The 17,959-nt window shown below is 43.5% G+C and overlaps 1 protein-coding gene and 1 pseudogene across 1 annotated transcript; one reads left to right on the top strand and one right to left on the bottom strand.

Annotated features, from left to right (window-relative positions):
• The first annotated feature begins 2,984 nt into the window (after window positions 1-2,984).
• On the top strand, window positions 2,985-9,534 carry LOC133905373 (benzyl alcohol O-benzoyltransferase-like; annotated as a pseudogene).
• Window positions 9,535-9,933: 399 nt separating this feature from the next.
• LOC133905372 (probable calcium-transporting ATPase 8, plasma membrane-type) lies at window positions 9,934-17,670 on the bottom strand. The gene is made up of 8 exons (XM_062347135.1): window positions 17,655-17,670; window positions 15,287-15,531; window positions 14,361-14,415; window positions 12,339-14,278; window positions 12,104-12,262; window positions 11,643-11,814; window positions 11,236-11,534; window positions 9,934-10,418 (listed from the first exon to the last, which is right to left on the bottom strand). Exons 1-8 carry the CDS (start codon window positions 17,668-17,670, stop codon window positions 10,113-10,115), a joined length of 3,192 nt encoding a protein of 1,063 aa, XP_062203119.1. The 3' UTR covers window positions 9,934-10,112.
• Window positions 17,671-17,959: the final 289 nt, after the last annotated feature.

Below are 17,959 nucleotides of genomic sequence, written 5' to 3'. Positions count from 1 at the left end.
TTCATAAAGGAAAAGAGCGTAATATAATATGAACATGGTATTATCTAGGGATCAACTCCCACTGGACCTCGCAAATCTCGTAGTCGTCGCATACTAATTCCGTGAATACATTTTTGGAATGCGGAAGTTGGTAAGGACTTAGTGAATAAATCAGCGAGATTATCACATGATTTAGTTTGTAAGATTTATATCTCCCTATTATTTTGCAATTCATGAGGATAGAACAATTTAGGGGCAATATGTTTGGTTATATTGTTCTTTATGTAACATGTTTGCATTTGAGCGATGCATACAGAATTATCTTCATAGATAATTATTGGTGATTCAATTGAACTAATACCACATGATTGTTGTATGTGGTTTATCATTCCGCTAGAGTTTATTTTGAAGACTTCCATTTAATGGTTGTTCCACAGTGTAAGAACATGAAGCATGTCTATGATCTGGCATTACGGGGATATAATAAGTAGCCAGTGTCAGTGTATCCAATATTTATATCTTATTTTCTTTGAAAGAAAATACCAAGATTTATATCGGAAGATATTTTTGACTCCTACCTAATGGCGTTTAGTTGTAGCAGCGCTATGTCTAGCTAGTAAGTTCACTGCAAATGCGATATCAGATCTGATATAATTTGCAAGATACATAAACGCTCCAATAGCACTGAGATAAGGAACCTCGGGTCCTAGTATCTCTTCTCCTTCCTCCCGTGGTCTAAATGAATCTTTCTCCATATCAAGAGATCGAACAACCATGAGAGTCTTGGATGGATATGACTTGTCTATATTGATTTTTTCTAATATTTTCTGGGTATATACGGCTTGGTGTATTAGAATACTTGAAGGAAGATGCTCGAGTTGTATACCCAAGCAAAATTTGGTTTTACCTAAAATCTTCATTTCAAATTCCATCTTTAGATGATTGCACGCTTCATCTATATCTACTGTATTTCTAATGATATTCAGATCAACGACATATATAGAGATTATGCAAAATCCCGTTGAGTACTTCTTTATGAAAACACATGGAAAAACATCATTGTTGGAGTACCCTTTTTTAGAAGGAACTCTTTTAGTCGGTTGTACCACATTCTTCTCGACTGCTTTACTCCATATAGTAACTTTTTAAGCTTTACACAATACATGTTGCAGTTTGCATTTGGATTCAAAATTTTGATTCCATCGGGAACCTTCATGTATATGTCTGAATCAAGTGACCCATATAGATATGCGGTCACTACATCCATCAACTACATAGATAGATTATTTTGAACTGTCAATGAAATTAGACATCGGAACGTGATTCCATTCATTACTGAAGAATAGATCTCATTGAAATCAATGCTGGGTCTCTGCGTGAACCCTTATGCTACAAGCCTCATTTTATATCTCACCACCTCGTTGTTTTTGTTCTATTTGCGGATAAAAACCCACTTGTATCCTACAGGGAAGATGTTACGAGGAGTAGGTATTATTGATGTGAATACCTCTCTTTTGGAGAGCGAGCACAATTATGCTTGGATTGCATCCTTCCATTGTGCCCAGTCCGAGCGCTTTGTGGCACTCTGCCATAATCTTGGGATCTGGACCATTGTGAAGGTCATTTGCAATCTTTGAAGAAAATTAAGTGTCAACAATTGTAGTCTTTCGGTCAAATGATTATCTAGAATTAATATAATTGATGAAAATTTCATCTATCCTTTCTGACTCATCGTGATTTCCAATTACGATAGAGTCAGAGTGTTCCGATATCCTAGCATCAATATTTTTGTACACGGTTGAGCTGAGATGTGGATGTTGATCATCTATTGGATGTATAGGATCCATAGGCCTTGGGTATCATTCAACTTGATGTTGATTTACATTTACTGTTTTGGATGAGGGATTCTTTTGTTTCCGTGGTAGCTTGCAGGAAGCTTTGTCCTTTTTGACAGTACTTCTGTCACGTCATAAATTCTATAATCGCGTGATTAAACTTAATCATGCATCATTAGCATCATAATTATTTTCAAGGTAAATTATTTGTTAGAAACCTGGGGGGGGGGGTTCTTTTGCACTTCGGTCTTTACTGGCCTATGGGCCAAGTCAACTTAGGCTGAGGCCTTTTCGGCCTTTTGGCCAAGTGGGGTGGGTGTGCCATATAAAACACGAAGGGAGCAGCAGTTAGGGTTTGCATCCGCCCCCTCCCGTTCGGCCTCCGTTGCCATTCCACCATCAGCCGCCGCAGCCCATCCACCGTCAGCTGCTGCAACCCACCTTTTCTACCCCGCCTGCTCACGTCGTGCGTGTTAGTTGCCAGTGTAGGGGAGGCCTAGGGCCTCCGGGTTCCACGAGCCGCACCTGAGGCCCGGGCGACGGTTGGCCGCCGCCATCACCGTGCGCCAGAGCCGACGTGCTGGTGGAGCAGCGTTGACGTGGAGGTCAGAGGTGGTCACGTCAATGTAAAAGGTCAGACTGCCGCGTCGTGCCGCCATCATGTCGTCGTCAGCGCTAAAGGCAAAGGTGGACGATGTGGCATCGATGGAGGCCAAGGTGGAGGACATGTCGGAGGGCTCCTCCTCGATGTCGAGGCTGGAGTTGATGAAGGTCGGCGCGAAGGAGGAGGACCCGGATGCTGAGGTGTCCATGGTTTGGCTAGATCCCATTCCGACCGCGGTGAAGGAGTCCATCATGGGTGGTCCAGCAATGGGTTCGTTGGATTCAGTCATTTCCCCAGCCGACATGTTGAGGTCGAGGTTGCGGAAAGAAGAAATGGGGTCGTAGTTTGCCATGGCTCAGGGAGTGTCCTACCACGACGAATCCTGAAGATCTAATTGCGGCGGTGATATTCGCATCGAAGGGCACCGGAACCATTACTGCCGTCTCGGAGGAGGGAGCAGTAGGTGTTGGTGAAGGAAGGGTGGTGTCCTCTAGAGTGGTGTGTGTGGCATCATCGTCCGTTGGAGGAGTAAGCTGGGTGTACTCTGTGGAGGCCGTGATGGCGCCATGCCGCCATGCATTGGGACGTACTCCTCCGGATCCTCCTCCTCTGTGGACACCACCACCGTTGGACCGTTGAAGAGGGGAACAACACCTCGACAAGCTGTAATAGTGGGTGGTGGTCTAGAGCCAACCGCCATCATGGTGGTAGTCGTTGCCATGAAGGACCCCACGCTGATGGTCGGTGTTGCAGGCATCCTAATTGTGAAGGAGAAAGGCGGTAGGGGCAGCGAGACAGGTGGCTGTGAGGGTGATGGCCAAACGGCAGTAGCGGCTGCCGCATGGGTTGCGGCACGTGTAGGATTGTTGTGGCAGCCGATGAAGAAGGAAGATGCAAGTATGCCATGAATGGGGCAAAATGGGTTTACTATGCTCACCTTCTGGGAGAGGCCTTTATGCCTCTCTGGGCTTGTTGTTCCGATTGCTCAGTGGAGATAAAGTGACTGATAACATATTGTAAGGAGAAGTAGAAAGTAGAGATAAAGAGTTGAGAATTAATGCTTGTATTAATCTCTGAAACAGTCATTACATATATATAGAGACTGAAAGGGTGGCAAGGCATCTATTGGGACGGTTGGTTGCTCCCAACGCCTTTCATGTGTAATTACCAATTACAGAGATTAACTGCTAATGGTGGTTATTTGACTAATTGAACACATGTTAATCTTGTCCAAAAGATGTCGTTTCACAACATCATGGTCATCGCTATTGGTGACATTGTTAAACAGGTGCTTGTTGTACTAAACTGCAGGTAAGCGGTTCGGTCCGATTGCACAAGGAAAGATGAGCTGTGCATGTTAGTTAGCCCATGGGCATTACGACTCCGTCTCATCTTGTATGACTACATAGATACTATCATTTACAATACAAACGGCAGCACCGACAGATGTCCCTCATTCTACAATCTGTGGGCGAGCACCATCCAGATGTGGCAGGAGCCGCATCCGACCCTCGGTTTCCCTCGCGGCCAGCCCACGCAAGCTCCTGCCACCCCAGAGTAGCAGCTGCATTTGTGCCATGGTGCGCCCTCGCCACATGTGCTAATGGTTGCCCCATTCCCGGTGCTCTTCCTATTGTCTCCCTAGTTCATCTACCCATTGTTGTCGGCCCTAGCTCCTTAACCAGCCCCCGACGCCTCCATCTGGACTCCTGAGTTTGGCTTTGGCTCATGGGACCAACAGTCAGTAGTGAATGCTTTCAATACTATGACTCTTATTCCACCAACCACAATGGACTGGTACATAGACTCTAGTGCATCTTCGCACATGACATCGGACGCTGGCGACCTCTCCTTGTCTCACACTACCCTGTCTTCTACTCCTTCATCAGTCGTTGTCGGTAACGATTCAATCTACAGCCTTTCCTGGTCCTCTTCGTCTTAACAATGTTATTATCGTACCACACATTATTAAGACCTTATTTATGTTTGCCAGTTCACTACTGATAACAATTGTTCTATTGAGTTTGACCCCGCTAACCTTTTTGTGAAGGATCTTCGGTCCCAGAATGTGATCGTCAAGTGTGATAGCTCCGGGCTTGTGGGCGTATGTTTGCCACCATGTGCTCTCGTCACCGGTGCCCCAACCACTTTATGGCACCGACTTCTCGGTCATCCTAGACAGGATGCTATCTCCAAATTAGCTAGTACCTCCACCATATCATGTACTAAAAGTTCCATTGACACTATTTACCATGTTAGTTAACTTAGGCATCATGTACACTAACCATTTGCCACTACCAATTCTCGAGCTCTCAAGATTTTTTATTTAGTGCATTGTGACCTTTGGACATATCCCATTGTTAGTGTGTCCAGTTACAAATACTACTTAGTCATTCTTGATGACTGCTCGCATTTCCTTTGGATGTTTCCTTTACGTCTCAAGTCCAATATGTTTTCCATTATCTCTAATTTTTTCTCTTATGCGGCTACTCAATTTGGCAGCACGATCAAGAGTGTTCAATTAGAAAATGGTTGGGAGTTTGACAACTCCTCTTCCCGCACCTTTTTCCTCACTCATGGTGTTGATCTTCACATGTCCTATCCATACACCTCTCAATAGAATGGCAAGACTAAGCATATTCTCCGTTCCTTTTGTGTGCTCACTTCTGTTTCACGCATGTCTCCCCCCTCCTTTAGGGTAGAAGCACTTCATACCACCACCTACCTTCTTAATCGCCTTCCCACAAAGACGCATAATTTCTCCACACCATTATTTACACTTTATGGGGTGCATCATACCTATGACCATCTTTGCGTGTTTTGCCTCCAAGTGCTACCCCAATTTGTCCACCACCGCCCCTCACAAACTCTCACCTCGCTCCACCTTGTGTGTCTTCCTTCATTATTCCTCGAATCATAAAGGCTACAGGTGTCTCGATCAGTTTTCCAATCAGGTTATCATATCTTGCTATGCCACGTTTGATGAGACCTCGTTCCCTTTTTCTGAGTCGAATCCCACATCCGCTATTGCTTTTGATTTTTATTGGATTTTGAGCATGCCGGTTCTTGTCAAGCCATCATGTTTCGTTTCTAATGGTTCCCCCCTAGACTACTGGGCCGCTATCATGCCTGGTGCTACGCCCACCACTGGGCATGTCGTGTGAGCTGCATCAGCACCCTTGGTCACACATGTGGATGCATGGTGCGAGCTGGGTGCATCATGACCCCTAGATGTGCCCTCCTCACCTGTTGGCGAAGCCCATGTGTCCCCATCCGGTACACCTGGGCTGGCCAGGTCCCAGCGTCCCCCTGGTTCACGGTGCTAGTGGGCGCCCCCACCGTGGTGCCTGTAGTGACCATCGCCCCGGCACATCCGCTATCTGGTCAGTGCGTTACTGATCCCACCAGTCGATAACTCTCATGCAATGGTTCCTCGCGGCAAGCAAGGCTTCCGCCAGCCTATCCAGCAGCTAAACCTCCATGCTTTACCCTCTCGCCCATCCCAAAGACGTACCAATCCACTCTCACCGATCCCAATTGGCGAAGCACCATGGAGGATGAATATGTCGCCCTTCTCGCCAACAACACGTGGGATCTTGTTCCTCGACCTTCCAAGGCAAATATTGTCACTGGCAAATGGATTTTCTGGCATAAGCTCAACTTTGATGGCTCTCTTGACCGCTACAAAGCGTGCTGGGTTCTTCATGGTTTTACTTAGCACCCTGGTGACTTTGATGAGACCTTTAGTCTTGTTTTGAAACCCGCCACAGTCCACACCGTTTTATCCTTTGCTTTGTCCCAAGATTGGCCTATTCATAAACTGGAAGTGAAGAACGCATTCCTTCATGAAACCCTGTTCGAGACAGCATACTGTTAGTTGCCCAACTAGCTTTGTTGACAACTCCCATCCCAATTATGTATGTCGCCTCAACAAGTCTTCTCTACGGACTCAAGCAAGTGTCTTGCACGTGGTACACTTTGCCTCCTACATGTTGTCCCTCAGGTTTGTTGAGGCCAAGTCTGACACCTCTCTTTTTGTCTACCATCGTGGTACCGACACAGCTTAGCTGCTTATGTATGTGGATGACATTGTGCTGACAACATCTTAAGCTCAGCTCCTTCATTGGACTATCTGTGCGTTGCAACGGGAATTCTCTATGAAGGATCTTGGCGTCCTTCATCATTTTCTAGGTGTGACTGTGCAGTGGCGTGCTAATGGTTTTTCCTCTCTCAGCGCCAACACATGTTGAACATTCTAGAGCATGCTGGTATGTTAGACTGCAAGCCTTGCAGCACATCAGTGAATACTCACTCGAAGGTTTCCTCCTGTGCTAGTCCTTCTGTGAGTGATCTTACACGGTATCACAATCTCACTGGTGCACTTCAGTACCTCAATTTCACTCGTCTGGATATTTCATATGCTGTTCAACAAGTGTGACTACATATGCATGATCCTCGAGAACCTCGTCTCATTGCAGTGAAGCATATCCTTCGGTACATTCACGACACTCTTGATCACGATATTCTCTTACATCGGTCTTCGCCAACAGACCTCCTTGCTTACTCCGATGCTGATTGGGTAGGATGCCCCGATACACGCAGGTCCACATCAGGCTATGCTGTGTTTCTTAGCAACAAACTCATCTCCTAGTCATCCAAGCGGTAGAACACGGTGTCTCGTTTTAGTGTAGAAGCTGAGTATAGGGATGTGGCTAATGCCCTTGTCGAGGCTTGCTGGTTGCGACGACTACGTCAGGAGGTTCACAGTCCCTTGCGTCGTGTAACCCTCATCTACTGTGACAACATCAGTGCCATTTATCTCTCGACGAACTCGGTGCAGCACCAATGCACCAAACACCTCGAGATCAATCTATATTTTGTTCGGGAGCTCATCGCACTCGGCAATGTCCATGTACTCTATGTTCTGATTGTCATAGTACACCAACATCTTCACCAAAAGGCTGCATACTTCTGTCTTCACCAAGTTCAAATCCAATCTAAACGTCCATGCCAGCAACACTTAGACTACAGGGCATGTTAGACTACCTCTTTGGGTCCTACATACCTAGCCTCCTCGTGATGTGTGCTCAACCTCTTCAATTCATATTAATCATGTGTTGCGTTCATATTAGTTTTGTGTTCCCATTAGCCACGTTAGACTATATATATATGTAATCCCTTGTGGCTTGAATCAATCAATATAAAATTCGCGTGATATTCTCCACTTACAGCCATCACTGCCGGCCTTCAGGGTGCGGCGAGGGGAGCCGGTGCTGGTGGTGCCGACAGAGTCGACGTCGCAGGAGGTGAAGCCTTTCTTGGACATCATCGACGGGGAGGGCATGCGCGGTTCTACAGTTCTCGGATCCACCTGTACCACAGCAACCCGGCCAAGGTCATCCGGGAGGCGCTGTGGCCAGGGCGCTCATCCCCTACTATCCGCTCACCGGCCGCCTCCATGAGGAGCCCGAGAGGAAGCTCGTCGTGGAGTGCGGCACCCAGGGCGTCATGTTCGGCGACGTCGACACCGACCTCAACGCCGACGACTTCGGCGACATGAAGAGCCCGCCGTTCCCTTGTTTTGAGCAGTTCATACTGGAGAGCACCACCATCGCCCTTGCTGTATATTCAGGTATGGACCAACGTTATCAGGAAAAGGTTATGCATGCATGCAGCATACTCCTAGCCACGATCTCATCATGCATGCACCGCCATGGCTCCACCAGGGGCGGACCCACTATGATGCAAGGGTATTCAGTTGAATATCTAACTTTTTGCAAAAAAAAAAAAGAGTATATAGTAACTATACTACGTATATATATCTCTAGTTGGACCAACTTGTTTGTTTGCTGCTTCAATCCATCAGACCACCTAGCAAAACGTGAGCCCAAGCTACCATCCATCCTTCACTCGACCTATTAACTGGAAAGAGCACACATTCTCATACCATAGCAGCAAGTATCAGGAGCTCATGATCTCTATGTTGTGACTGCCCAGTTCGATAGTCGGCAGTTGAGTGTGAATTTTATGTGCAAGTTAAGGATGGTGACATCATTAAACACTTTCAAGCCATGAAGTAACACAAAGTTAAACTGTAATTTTCTTTAAGTACTTTGTAATTTCTCTTAATTAGTTAAAACTTCTCTACTATAAACAATTTATACTTTAAAATTTATGCTACTATGAACTTCTTGTATTTTAGATTAAATATTTTTTTTAATACTGAATACCTAATCATCAAATCCTGGATCCGCCACTAGGCTCCAGCGATACTATTGCTATGCACCGTAAGCAAATTAATTACCTGTTGTTACATACGGGCAGGTGACGAGGCTCAAGTGTGGAGGATTCATCTTCGGGCAGCGGATCTGCCACTGCGTCGTGGACGCGCTGGGAGCCATGTAGCTCGAGAAGGCCATCTGCGAGTTCGCGCACGGCGCCGAGGAGCCATCGGTGCCGCCGGCGTGGGGCAGGGAGATGTTCATGGCGCGACAGCCCCCGCAGCCGTCATACCCTCACCTCGAGTACCGTGAGCCGGCAGGCGCGGGCCTGACAGAATGATGTCAACGCCCTCGGCGACATAGCGCGCGTCCCATTCTTCTTCGGGCTCCGGGAGATCGCCGGGCTGCGCCGGCGCGCGCCGCTGCACATGCGCGGGGGCTGCTCTCGGTTCGATCTCGTGGCCGCCTGCATCTGGCGCAGCCGCACGTCGGCGCTCGGGTACGGGCCCGACGATGAGGTGTGCCTGTCCTTCATCGTGAACGACGCGGACGCCCCGAGACCCACTCCTGGAAGGTACTCTCTTTTATTGCATGAACGCATCTCAGTAGGGCGTCACTGAATTCTTGTTATACACTTATTGACAGACCACAACAGTGACGAGGAATGGTATAGTTAATTATGCAAATACTTATTTAAAGTAGAGATAGTTGGTTATCAACTATATATATCGAAAAGAATAGCATAAGATTTTATACAGGTTTAGATTTTCCTAAGGATAATAGCTATGTATTTTGTTCTATCTTAATTAATCTCTAGAGAATACAATTACAATAAGGATGTATCTAAATCTAATTCTAAGAATCTTCTTGAGTTCTCTCATATTGTAGGTCTTGAAACTATTGTCAATGAATCTAATATGTAATAGATCTTAATGAGTTGTTTCTGCTTATATTGCCTATGCTTGCTTCGTATTGCTTATCCGGTTTTTGGCTCTAACCTCACTTTCTTTATGTTGCTCCCTCTTCTCTTCCTTTGGACATACATTCTCCCCTCCTTATATAATTGGGGTGGAGAGGCGTACCGTACTTAGAGTAGTATAATATTTTCATATTGTATCACTTCCGAATATGTAGAGGACTTATTCTTAATCTAGAGATGATTTTTATATAGAACATGATAAACTGTCTAAAATATCAGCAAGAACATTGTTTCCACTACCCATGAAAATAGAGTGCCTTGTGTTCATCACCATCTTTTTTACATATCAGAATCTGGTAGTGACAAGGTTGCAAGTTGGGACCATGTAACAAGCAATTGCATCACAAGAAACAGAACAATTTGGCAAAACTGAATAAGGGTTTGTTAATTATTACAAACAGGACTGAAAAGAGAAGGTAGCTGTGGTGGATCCAACCGTTCTCATGAATCGGCTATACTAGCAAATGCAGTAATTTTCAATCATTCTTCTTCAGTTATATGTTATCAGGGCCACTGGGAAGTGGCGCGTAATCATTTGGACTTGCAGAAATTTCACCTGATTTAACTGGTATGCACTTCAAGATGGCACCAATAATCAAGCTAACGGATCCAAGGCCGACGCTTACCAACCAAAGATGCCAATTAAGTGGAACAGTGCTGGCAAAAGTGCCAAGAAATTCTATGATCACCACTTGAAATGCTACTGTCACAGCTATGATTGCAAGAAAGATCCAATTGCTGATGATACCACGGAAGACATTAATCTTTTGCATCTCCCTGCTATTTATTTCATTGAATACCTGGTACAACATCGATGAAGGAACATCATCAGATCTTCTATTTCTTGTTGATCGGATGTAATGATATAAAAGAAATCATAGACTGTCATCAAATATATTAAGTTTTTAAACCTTTTCATGGTCTCCAGTGCAAGACTTCGGCCATGGTTCTTATGATTGAACAATAAAAGATATAGGTTATATCATAAAAAGTGTTCTCCAAGAAAAATATACAAACATTACTTTGATGAGACCAATCCATATACTTCCGCCTATATTATAGCTCAAGGAATCAAAAGTTTGATCACATGAATCACACCGCGAACTATATTAGCGACAGAGAGAATAATAAACAGATTCTTTAGACCAGAGAGTAATAAACAGTTGTGCTTCCACCAATCTAATATATGTGAATTTTCAAGGATCATAAAAATGGATATAGGTTACAGCAGTACAAAATTATTTCAATCATATTGATGTAACGATGGTAATGAACCAAAGGTATAAAAAGGAATGATGTCTAAAATGGTGACTGGTGACAGTGGTGAGGATTCTACAAGTGCTACTGTGCTAGACAAGGGGTCCTTCAGTTGACACAATCAATAGCGAACTGGAAATGTATCATTTGCATATAAATCTACTGGTTTGGGATGCGGAAGGGCTAATAACATATTATGATGGAAGATGCGGAAGAAGGACCAAAAACATATTATGATGGAAATTGAAATGACCTCAGCTTCACAATAGGCCTGAGGAAAGAAACTCTCCAGCATTTTGGAATTAGAGTAAGGGGATGAAGCAGAAGTAGCATACATAGAGTATGCCATAACGCACCCACCTGACAAAACACGAAAGAGTTGAATATGAGTGTGTTGATAACAGATTTGGAATCTGCACCCTTGATGTTCAGAATTCTCTCCCCACCAAACATGAGAGCTCCAAGTACAACCAACTGATATAAGCTTTGCCCAATGATATTTCTCCACATGACCTTGGTAATGAAACTCTCCCCTCGCCTAACAGGTTGCCTCTTCATCATTTCATCATTTGGAGGCTCTGTTGCTAGCGCTAAAGCTCCTAATGTATCCATAATCATATTGACCCACAACAACTGCACTGCTGTGAGAGGAGCACTCCCTGTGATGCAAGAATCAAAATATTGTTACTTGAATAGTGGATATCACGAATCAATAATAGAACATCCATTGTGTCACAAAAAAAAAATACTATAGATAATGCCTGCACCTGTGATGCATGCTGAGACGAAGTTGATGACTAAAGCAACAATATTGACAGTCAACTGAAACTGCACGAACTTTTGGATGTTTATGTAAACCGCACGACCCCATCTTGCGACATTTATTATAGTTGTAAAATTGTCATCAAGTACTATCACATCAGCACTCTCCTTGGCTACCTGCAAAAATTGTAAGGTTATACCATTATCTTTCAAGGATCATGAAGAGCTACTGAAGGACAAGCCTTTGTAAGTCAGGAGTTCTAAACTTCCAACGGCACTAACCCAGTACGCAGTCAGCACGAGAATTTAACAGTAAGAATAGCAAAGATGAATATGTTTGATGTTAATATCTGTGAGGCCATAATGACAAACCATTCAAATCACGGCTAGAGAAATAAATAAATAGGTTATATAATCAGTTGCTGGTAATGTCACTTCCATGAATGAATGCATAATAACATAGTACCTCTGTGCCTGCTATGCCCATAGCAAGCCCAATATCTGCTTCATGTAATGCTGGAGCATCATTCGTACCATCACCTGTCACAGCAACCACCTCATGAAACATACCTCGCAAGTTTGTCACAAGGGTATGCTTGTCCAATGGTAAAGAACGAGCCATGACCTGCCAATGTTAGTAGATAATTAAAATTTGTTTCAAGATATTAGTGTACCTATAGGCTGAGGAAAGCGAAATGAACCTGAATCTTAGGTATCAAGTCCCTCATCTCTTCTGGGCTCTTGCTACGGAATTCTGAACCTTCTATTGCTATGCCATCATCAGTCAATATTCCACACTCTTTGGCTATAGCTTTAGCTGTATTGATATTATCACCAGTCACCATTCTCACAATGATACCAGCAGACATGCAGGCCTCAACAGCATCCTTGACTCCTGGGCGCAGAGGATCCTTGATGCCAAAAATGGATATTAGAGTAAAACCACATGTCGGACTATCTGTATCTTCATAGAAATGATCCACTTCCTTATATGCTAGGCACAATGTTCTTAAAGCATCCGAAGCAAAAGAGTTGATGGTATCCAAGATGTTCTTTCTCTGAGCTTCCGATAAGGGAACAATATTTCCATCACCATCAATCATCATGTCACACGTCTGCAAAATAATTTCTGATGCACCTTTGCTGAACCAACGGTATGTGCCACTGGGTAATGAGACCAGAACTGCCATCTTCTTCTTGACTGAATTGAAAGGCTCAACCTTAACCTTACTGCAGGTCCTATCCTCAGCATCATGACCTCCTTCCAATCTCAAGCCAAATTCTAATATCGCCCTTTCTGTTGGAGTTCCTAAAACAGTGTGATTGCCATCCTTTTCTCTGACTACCTCTGCGTTAGTGTTCTCAAAAATGCCCTGCAAAAGTAAGCTCAGTGTGGTTGGACAAATAACGGAATGCAGATCTTCCAAACTATTGTTACTGGTAAGTAACTTTGAAACCTCAGATATCCATATCTTGTCAACTACCATATGGTTAGTAGTCAAAGTTCCCGTTTTATCTGTGCAGATGGTACCAGCAGATCCCATTGTCTCACATGCTGAAAGATGTCTTACAAGTGCTTTATCCTTCATCAGCTTTTTCATTGCAAATGCAAGACTCAAAGTAACAGCTAGAGGCAGCCCTTCAGGAACAGCAACAACAATAATTGTGACTGCTGTTGCAAAGTAGTTTACTATAGTCAATGCATCAGTAGAATACCATTTGGACAAACCAACTGTTAAACATTTTTCAATAAGGAATCTAACTATCAGGACTACAAATGTTAATGTGGCAAACACCAGGCCAATCTTCCCTATGATGGTTGCAACTCCATTTAGCTTAACCTGCAATGGTGTTTCATCCTCTCCTCCTTCACTCAACGTGCTCATCAACCTTCCCCATTCAGTGCGCATACCGACAGCAGTTACCATCATCTTTGCAGATCCATCTTGAACTTTAGTTCCTGCCAAGACGAATGGATTATCCTGAGAAATGTAAACTGGGTCGCTCTCACCTGATAAGCTGGATTCATCAATCAAAAGGGAGTATCCGTGAATGAACAGTCCATCAGCAGGCACTTGGTCTCCAATTGATAGATGCACGATATCACCAACTACCAAGTCATATATAGAGATCTTTTGTCGAGAGCCGTCTCTGGTTACATGGATAAATATCTTTTTCTTTTCATTGTCTAGCTCCTTAAACTGAAGCGACTGCCTATAGTCACTGATAGCAGTAACCATCACAACTAACAAAATGCTTAGTATTATTCCCAAGCCATCATACATTCCCTTTGGCCAACCTTCAGATGCCAGACCAACTACAGCAGATAGCAAAGCACATACCATAAGAATGATAAGAGTCATGTCCTGAAATGCATCCCATACAAACATCCAGAAACTTCTTGAAGGTTTCTCCGTGTAACGATTGACACCATAGATGTTTTGTCTTGTATCTAAGTCACTAGCAGATATGCCAAGGTCGAATGTTGAACGGATTTTTTTGGATATCCCATCTACCCCACCATGCATCTTTAAAGCCTTCAAATCATGCTTGCTTGTGATTGATGCCAGTTCATCTGGGTTGATCGAAAATCTAGCTTTCATAATATCCTCTGTTAGCTGGTACTCTTTCTTGTTGGCGCCTTTAAACATCAGATGGTTCACAAGTTAAAGGGAATTCATAATGCACCAAAACAAACAGTAACATGATAAGAAATGCAGTACCATCGACAAAAGTGATCGCAGCCTTCTGCACATAGAGGGCAATCCGAATACTTTCCTGGTGAATGAAACACAAAGGAGGAAATGCTTTTACCATAGCATATAATATAAAAGTACTTTTCTTACATATAAGATATGAGATACAAGCTAGCTACTTCTTTAATATAATATACTTGTAGTTTAGTAACAGACAACATCATTTCTTTTCTTCAAAGATGGATGTGCACCCACCCCATGCGCCAAAACTAGAGAAATTTACTAATCCACTAATTAACCCAAGACAAAATGCTGGATTCACCCAGTCAAACAAACAAGAAAAGCTAAAATAGATGTGTAGGGCATTAAACTAAGACGAATTTAGATATGCAGGAGATTGTGATATGTGCTGGCCAACGTGGTAAGGACGTGTGAACGTGATGCGTTTGTACTTCCTCTTTGGCCCCTCTCAAGGCTGCTTCCTGGAAGCTTCCTTGAGCGTCGCAGTCACACTCGTCCTGCGCGAATTGGCCCGTCAACCCGTCCATAAACTAATGGGCAGCATTTGGATGCACTACATAAACTGTTGAGAGACTGAGATAGCAACAGAAACGCTCTGAATTCTTCCCCTAATAGTTAGTTGCAAAACGAGATTGATTAGAGTTAGATTGGTGAAGGTGTCCGTGTCACGATCTGATGGCAAGACAAGACCAACTGATACTAATTCTACTCTGCAGCAGTAGCATGCACTTCTTCTTAGCGGAAAAGAAAAAGATGAATCAGATGCAGAGTGGGTTAGTTGGACTTGGAAAGGTGCTTAAAAAATTGCAGATGCGGAAAGTGTCAGGTGCTGGGGAGATGCAGAGGGGGGGGGGGGGGGGAGATCAGGCCATGAACTATGAAGGGGGGACGCAGGCAGCAGACACTAGAGTACTAGGAGTGGTGATAGTCACCTGGATGGAGCGTCGCTTGGCTTCGTTCCGGCTGCGGCGGTCGAGGTCGGGCACCATGCGGAAGCGCCGGCGGCGGTTCTTGACGATGGTGCCGACGGCGGAGCGCCATCGCCGCTGCGCCTCCTCGGAGGGGTTCTTGGACGGCAGATCGAACTGCTCTTGCAGAGTCCTCTCCAGCCACGAGCGAACGAAGAGTGGTTTGCAAGCAGGGAAAGGGAGACCGACCGACCAGTCAGTGCGGGCGGCTTATATATATATATAAAGAAACAGCTCGCGTCGTGGTCCGGGGTTCTTGACCGGCGGCCAGCCTTGCTCTTTAGATCGCCAGTTCGTACCGAATCAGCGTGCGGTCCGCGTACGTGCGGCGGCAGGGCCGGCCGGCCGGCCGGCAGCGGCTTTGTTATGTCCGTCCGTCTGGTCTGATGGGTGGCCAGCAGCGCACTTCGGACTTTTGGTGCAACTAAACAAATGTGCGAAAACAACTAATATTATTTGTCAGATCTTTATTCAAAATCTACGATTAATCTCACTATCTTACTGATATAAGTCTTGATTTACAGAAAACTCACCGTGAAATCCACTAATAGAATGATGAGATTAATCGTAGCCTCCCAATGAGGATAGGATAGATAGTATTTATTATTTATTCGTTTATATCAATTTGCTAGTTTGCAGGGACATAATTGAAAAGCTTTTGACACTGAGCGAAAGGTGCCTAGCACCGCCAAAAGTCAACAAAACCTACCTGGGAACCCGATTCCTTATCCACTTATGTTATTTGTACAAGAGCGTCTAAAGATGAAAGTTAGGCTAATATACTCTATTTTTCATCTTATCCACTTACATTATTGGTCAGTGACTATACATAAATTCTTTGGCACCAATAACGTTGATTGCAAATATGTTGTTTCGCTTAAGATTCTTTAAGTGATCATTTTTTTACTAGCACCAGAGTAAACAAAAAAAAACTTAGCATTGTTAATTTTAACATTAAACAACATTAGGAAGTATCCACAAAAGGGACAACTACTGGTTCGCTCTCTACAGATGTTCTAAGGATTGGAAATAGAATATGTTCACACAATGACAACCTAATTTCGACATAAACTAGTCGCATCCACGTATACTGATCTAGCTCTCCGTCATAAATTCTTATAAGATTATAAGTGTCAGAGCACTTACAATCTTATACAAATTTAAATTCTTATAAGATTGTAAGTGCCAGAGCACTTTTTTTCTTCTATTATCGTGTTTTAAGAATCTAGTGGCGCGATTTAGTGGCCCGGATCTCTCATGTGACTTTAAACACTGATAGTGATATGTTTCGTTGGAATCTCATGAATACGGGCCTTTTTAGTGTTCAATCAATGCACAGAGCTTTAATGACTAACGGCAATGTAGCGCACTCTAAAATCATTTGGAAGATGAGGTCACCTCTCAGGATTAAAATATTTATGTGGTATCTGCATAGAGGAATTGTTTTAATTAAGGATAATTTAGTTAAGAGAAATTGGCATGGTAGTGAGAGGTGTTGTTTTTTTTTCTGATAATGAGACTATTCAACATCTTTTTATTGATTGGCATGTTGCAAAGTTTCTGTGGAGACTGGTTCATATTACTTTTGGTTTACAGCCCCCCCCCCCCAACTAGCTTTAATCATATGTTTGGGACATGGTTCAAAGGGGTGGGCGCCAATTTAAAAAGACATTTGTTATTAGGTGCATCAGCTATATGTTGAGCTATCTGGTTAAGTCGGAATGACGTTGTCTTTGATAAAACTCCTATGAAAACATATATGCAGTACCATACAGGGGACACACTGGCTTAGGTTTTGGACAAATCTACAACCCAAAGAAGAAGACCAAGAATTAATAAAGAGCGTTTGCCGAAGCTGGAGGTGGCGGTAATGCAGATTTCTGCACACCATGGATGAAGATTTAGTAATAGGATTTCTCATTATTAATTCTCGTCATCCGAACGTGTTTGTAGTTTGGTTTTTTATGTTTATTGCAGACGGAGGTGCTGCACAATGATGTAATATTTTAGGTCATAGCCTCTTCGAGGTGAAAGCCGGAACTTTCTATTATCTAAAAAAAAATCGTGTTTTAAGAATCTAGCGTTCTAATAGACTTTACCGAGCACTGACAAGTATGTTGCCTTTGTTTAAGCGTGACACAAGACAATAGTAAGCCGATCATTTTACCTTAGAGCTCGTACGTAGCACATGAACTTCCAAGAGTATCCAAAAGTCTGAAACTCGACTAAATCTTTTCAAATATTTTCATGCGATCGAATGTGTTTAGTTAAAAACAAATACTAGTTCATTAAAAATGCAAAATTGCTCATCGGAGGTTCTTCGCAAATGTACCGGACTGTGACCGCATCGCACCAGACTCTTGTCCACGGTAGCAGGAATTTTTTATTTTTATATTTTTAAATTCAAAAATTGTAAATATATGTGTCCATTTTAAAAGACCACACAACATCATATCCCCGTGGCAGGCTATTTAGACTTGTCATCCATTAGAAGGACGACATGAATATTTGCCAATATTTACAATTAACGGACGGAATGAATAAAGATTTGTAAATTTCAAAATGGATGTATATATTTATAATTTTTGATTTAAAAATTATATAAAAACCGTAGTAGCATCTAGAGATCATCTCCAA

This window comes from Phragmites australis, chromosome 22 (assembly GCF_958298935.1).
Source record: "Phragmites australis chromosome 22, lpPhrAust1.1, whole genome shotgun sequence".
Classification (NCBI taxonomy): Eukaryota; Viridiplantae; Streptophyta; class Magnoliopsida; order Poales; family Poaceae; genus Phragmites; species Phragmites australis.
The sequence above is the reverse complement of the archived record's forward strand: the minus strand, read 5'-3'. Positions and strand labels throughout refer to the sequence as shown.

What these genes read in the sequence shown, in the direction of transcription:
- LOC133905372 (XM_062347135.1), bottom strand. An exon ending in TGCGATCACTTTTGTCGATG is followed by an intron (nt 14,279 to 14,360) that starts GTACTGCATTTC and finishes TGATGTTTAAAG; the next exon opens with GCGCCAACAAGAAAGAGTAC. An exon ending in ACTCTTTCGTGTTTTGTCAG is followed by an intron (nt 10,419 to 11,235) that starts GTGGGTGCGTTA and finishes ATGTTGTACCAG; the next exon opens with GTATTCAATGAAATAAATAG.